The sequence below is a fragment of the Misgurnus anguillicaudatus genome, chromosome 12, assembly GCF_027580225.2.
Source record: "Misgurnus anguillicaudatus chromosome 12, ASM2758022v2, whole genome shotgun sequence".
Lineage (NCBI taxonomy): Eukaryota > Metazoa > Chordata > Actinopteri > Cypriniformes > Cobitidae > Misgurnus > Misgurnus anguillicaudatus.
The window spans coordinates 21,529,362-21,532,473 of NC_073348.2; the positions used below are offsets into that span (position 1 = coordinate 21,529,362).

The following is a 3,112-nucleotide window of genomic DNA, read 5'->3' on the forward strand; positions in this document are numbered from 1 at the left end:
TTCGATAGGACATTTTCAAAATGTTTTTATGGAACATGATCTTTACATAATATCCTAATGATTTTAAAAGAAAAATTTATAATTTTGACCAATGCAATGTATTGTTGGTTATTGCTACAAATATACCCCTGCTACTTATGACCATGGTCCAGGGTTGCATATAAAATAAAAGCTTTTACGTTTTTTTAAATTAATTTATTTCATTTTAAACGCAATAAAGTGATGTTTGTATTAAATAAAAAAAAAATATTTTGTTATGATGACTGGACTTATTTCATGGAAATGTTACAGTGCATTGACTATTTTAGTGCCTAATTTAGTGCCTGAAATATTAGTTATTAGGGTTTGGGGGATTCCCTACAAAAATAGTAACACGTTGACTTGTGAGAACTATAACTATAAATATAATTCTGGTTGACATCTGATATCTGTGGGAAAATAAAGGTGGTGTTGTCGCCTGTAATGCTCAAAGAATTGTGCGGTGTTGTTGACATTCACATTCATTGCAGCATTGAGATGAAATACACCCGGAGGTCCATGACAACATTAGGAACATTCTTCTACAAAATTGTTTTGCCTGGTGGCTAGGTGTGGTTTCAGCTAGGTAAAAGACTTTGGGTGTGTCTCTGTATAATACATTTAGTTTTGAAACCAGTTAAGGCATGTACAGTGAAAGCCTTAGGCAAAACTAGCTTCAATCCAATGCTCGTCTTTGCAACAATGTTGCCTAATGACAAATGACTTTTTTTGGCAAAAAACTCATGCAGACGTTGTTTAAAAACTGTCTCTTCTTTTATTACTGTAGAGTTTAAAATAAATACATAATAATAATAATATAGACATATATACACAAAGGATTGTACATTTTTTCATAAATTTCCCTATTTAGAAAAATGAACCGAGTGTACAGACAAAAACGGGGAAAGACTTCCAAAGTTTCCCATAACAGCCGTATACATTAATGTGCAAATTAAGACAACAAAATAAAATGTAATGTACACAATACATCTTATTTAAAATAGCAGCATTTCGAACAAAAGGGCATTGAACAAGATGAAGTATGTTGAAGTCTTATTGATACACATTCTGCTCGCCTTTTTTATTTAGTTACATTTGTAATGTCAGTATAGTGCAATGCTTGGGGTACATCTGGTCCCACATCAACACTGTCCAGTTAAATTTGTCATACTTCCCCAGGTCTTGTGTAACGGACGCTCGTTGTAGAGAGGGCCTTTGCACGGCATGTATTTTGACCTGTGCAGTACATGTTCTCTGACCGCAGGCCATACCGAAAGGCGCTGGGGACTCGGTATGACGAAGCTTCGTCTACTCTGCACAAAAAAGCGTTGCAGTTCCGATGCCGGGGTTTCCAACGAGATGTGGTAGTTTTTGCCTTTGTTATTGTCCACCAGCTGCAAGCCGGACTTGCCGGGTTGGAAGACCACTAAGAACTCCACTCTCTTGGCTGGGTCCAGATCAGATGGTATGGAAATATTAAAAGCAAACAAGTCCGTCTCCAAAGACGCTTTTGGTTCCCTCACGTACGTGCATGGAATGTCTTGGTGGCTTCGCCATGAGTCAAAAGTTATGCGAATTAAAACAGTCTTATCAAACTTCACATTGCAGACGCGCACCAAACCGCTCAGGGTCTTCTCGGTCACGTTGCAGCTCTCCAACTGGACCAGATTTTCTTTTAAACTTGCACGGTCTGGACAAGGTTGTGGAAAGCCAAGTTTTACTCGTATCCTCGCGTTCTGTGTGGATGGCCTATCTGCAACCTTCATCTTGTCCTCAGGCTGCGATGCATCTTCAGACTCCGTCTCTGACTGGTCAGCTGTGAAGATGCGCACGGATGTGAGCGAGAGCCCTTTGGCGTCGGCGAACACCACTCGCTTTTTCTTGCGCATGGTTCCTCTGCCTGGAGAGGATGGGGAGATTGAACCGCCAGAACTGTATGAAGAGAGCGATGGTGTAGGTGATGGGGTGGAAGGTCTGGAGAGCTGAAGCTCCTGTGAGGGCATGTTGAATGATGGGGTGGAATATCTGGAGAACTGAAAATCCTGCGAGGGAATGTTGAGTGGAGAGGGCCGGAGAGCTTGTATGCCGAGGAGATGAGACACCGGTGGGTTTGTCTGCGTATGCATGGCGAGGTCCACTGGCATAACAAACTCAGGGGTTGAATAAGGGCTAAATCCATATAGTCTGTGAAGAGACATGAAATGCAAAACTGAATTATAGCCAGCACATTATTTTTTACGTTGATTCATGTCGATTGTGTGAAACACATTGCAAGATATTAAATGGAAAGACATTTTTGGTTTTAACTATGAGAAGCATTGTGAATAATTATAAAAAGTGAATGAGTAAATTTACCTTGTGCTGGTCATTTTTGGATTTCGTCTGTCCGTCTATTGAGAATGAAATGTCTGATTTTCTGCAAAAAGAAAATGTTTCATTTTAATTTTAACAGCGACAGAAAGCCAAAGTTTTACACTGGTAGCTGAATATTTTCCCTTAAAATTACCACATTTAATTAAATGCAAGTATCAGGTCAATATACAGATGGTCAGGTTTGTTTTCAGACATGCAGAATGAGTGTTTTAAGTCTTACCTCGCTCAATGGGAGATGTGCTGAAATGGAGTATCCGTCAACTTTGATCGTAGAAATGCACTTAGTTTTATGGAAAAGCACAAATTAAAGTTTATGATGAGTAAACATCACCTGTTGTCCTTCTAAATCGAACCCTTACTAAAACCTTCATTCAGACAAAATGTTTCACTAGCTCTGTGTTGTGTTGTTGCTCACAGGTTTTTAAAGGGGCCGATTCAGGAGGCGGGGCTTGATCTTGACGTCATTTGTTCAAAGCACAACTTGTACTGAATGAATGATGTACTATTCATTGAAACGAAACTGCTGTGAAAATTAAAAGGCAAATGTTACCAGTTGTGTTGATTTTTGCTTATTTTGTTTATTAATGCAGTCTTGTATGTATGCTGACCATGTGCCATGTTCTGTATGTTGTATATATGTTGTATTTCTTATTTTTTTCTATACATTTTATTTAATGCACTGTAAAAATTGCAGCTTTTTTGTAAAATAAACAAATATTTT

The 3,112-nt window shown here is 38.6% G+C and overlaps 1 protein-coding gene across 1 annotated transcript; it reads right to left on the reverse strand.

Moving 5' to 3' along the window:
• Positions 1–774: 774 nt before the first annotated feature.
• ppp1r3c2a (protein phosphatase 1 regulatory subunit 3C2, duplicate a) lies at positions 775–2,795 on the reverse strand. Its single transcript, XM_055208772.2, has 3 exons — positions 2,612–2,795; positions 2,374–2,434; positions 775–2,202 (listed from the first exon to the last, which is right to left on the reverse strand). The coding sequence occupies exons 2-3, from the start codon at positions 2,385–2,387 to the stop codon at positions 1,161–1,163; spliced, it is 1,056 nt and encodes a 351-aa protein (XP_055064747.2). The 5' UTR covers positions 2,388–2,434; positions 2,612–2,795; the 3' UTR covers positions 775–1,160.
• Positions 2,796–3,112: the final 317 nt, after the last annotated feature.